The sequence below is a fragment of the Notothenia coriiceps genome, unplaced genomic scaffold, assembly GCF_000735185.1.
Source record: "Notothenia coriiceps isolate Sejong01 unplaced genomic scaffold, NC01 NC01_scaffold00020166, whole genome shotgun sequence".
Classification (NCBI taxonomy): domain Eukaryota; kingdom Metazoa; phylum Chordata; class Actinopteri; order Perciformes; family Nototheniidae; genus Notothenia; species Notothenia coriiceps.
In genome coordinates, this window is record NW_011352867.1 from 1 (window position 1) to 1,675 (window position 1,675).

At 45.4% G+C, this 1,675-nt stretch overlaps 1 protein-coding gene across 1 annotated transcript; it reads right to left on the reverse strand.

Moving 5' to 3' along the window:
• Positions 1-691: 691 nt before the first annotated feature.
• On the reverse strand, positions 692-1,207 carry LOC104952553 (ubiquitin-protein ligase E3C-like; the record flags this gene model as incomplete). The annotated part of the gene is made up of 2 exons (XM_010779390.1): positions 692-789; positions 899-1,207. Coding segments are annotated over 2 exons (407 nt in total), but the record flags the coding sequence as incomplete, so codon positions are not given.
• Between the last annotated feature and the right edge of the window lie 468 nt (positions 1,208-1,675).

Sequence of the window (1,675 nt, forward strand, 5' to 3'; positions counted from 1 at the left end):
GGAGCTGTATTAGATTAACATTAACATGCTTATCGTAGTTGTAAGTGCACTGTCTTGCGGCCTGTAGCACCATCCTTGATGGAAGGGAGTGAGCAGAGGGTCGAGTTGTCGATTCTTGTTCTGTTTTCTGTGACTATCTGCCTCTCAGACGCTGCTAAAGAGAAGCGCTACCATGGAAACCAAACAATAGTGTAGCTGTATTAAAGTCCGAGTGGAAACAGTCCTGAGTAAATCTGATTTTGTCAGAAATCGGGAGAAATATGACCCCGGGAGGAAACCGGGAGAGGGCAATGAAATCGGGAGTCTCCCACGAAAATCTGGAGGGTTGGCAAGTATGACTGGCATATGATTTGATTGGCTGGCGCTTCCGTCGACGCTTGAAAAGTTGAACTTTTCTCAACTTTCGAAGCGAGCAACGGAGGGAAAGCGTGACGTCACCCCATTGGGAAGTGAATGGGAAGCGTCTCCGTTGAAGCACGCGACGGAACCGTGTGGACGTACCGTAAGGGTCTATTGGCATCACAGTTAGTTGAAATACTTTGACATCAGCTACAAAAACAAGATAATATTAGCCTTTTTTGGGGAAATTCAGGTGTTTCCCAGCAACAGGAATAGGATTGAAACACTGGATAGCACAGGTAAGAGTTTACACAAGGATAAATAGGAATAAAACATATAATAAAATATAAACAATAGAATCCAGTGAAGCTGTTTTCCTCCACCTGAGTAGTTTGTGAAATTCTTCAGGTCATCGAGACAGATTGGCACACGAGCTCCAGAAATCAGCACCTGTTGAAACAAAAACAACACTCTGTAAGCGGTGAAAATGTCGCAGATGCATGGGACGTTTTTTAGGTATTTTTTGGGGACAGTTTATATATTTGTTGACCCAGCGTACCTGTATCTCCTGCTGGTCGAACATGCGCAGCCACTCCAGGTTGACCACGTTGGCGAGGCCCTGTCTGAAGGCCAGGCAGTGGGACCGGATCTGTTTATTCAGCCTATAATCAGCCACCAGGTGGATGTAAGCGATCCGATTGGCCGTGGTCACAGGAATGTCTTTGCCCCCCGTCTTTAGCTCCACCACCTGCGACGAAACACAACATGGATTTAGACGTTTTTCCACAGTTTGACGATGAATTGTCGTTTTGCTCAAGAACGTTTCTAACTCAGTGGAATGACCCGGAGGTGGCAGCCATGATAAGAGCTGAGTGATGAGCAGGTCAGCGTTTTCTATCACTCAAACCCACTTTACCCGTTAAAAACTGCACCTAAACCCACATTTATTTTGCTTCTTTCTTATTATATATCAGAGAATGCATATCATTGTGTTTCTTGGGGGCAGAATGACTTAAGAAAGAGAGAGAGGGATTTCATTGTGCCAGGTGGATTTAACTCAATCACAGGAAGGTAATTAAAATGTTTTCGAAGAGCACTCTGATTAAAGGTACGGCTCGTGTGTGTGTGTGTGTGTGTGTGTGTGTGTGTGTGTGTGTGTGTGTGTGTGTCTCTGTGACTGTGTGTGTGTGTGTGTGTGTGTGTGTGTGTGTCTGTGACTGTCTGTGTGCGTGCGTCTCTGTGAGAGAGAGAGAGAGAGAGAGAGAGAGAGAGAGAGTGTGTTTGTTTCATTGTTCCTAAATATAGCGGGAGCATCTGGTCCAATTTCATTTGGCCT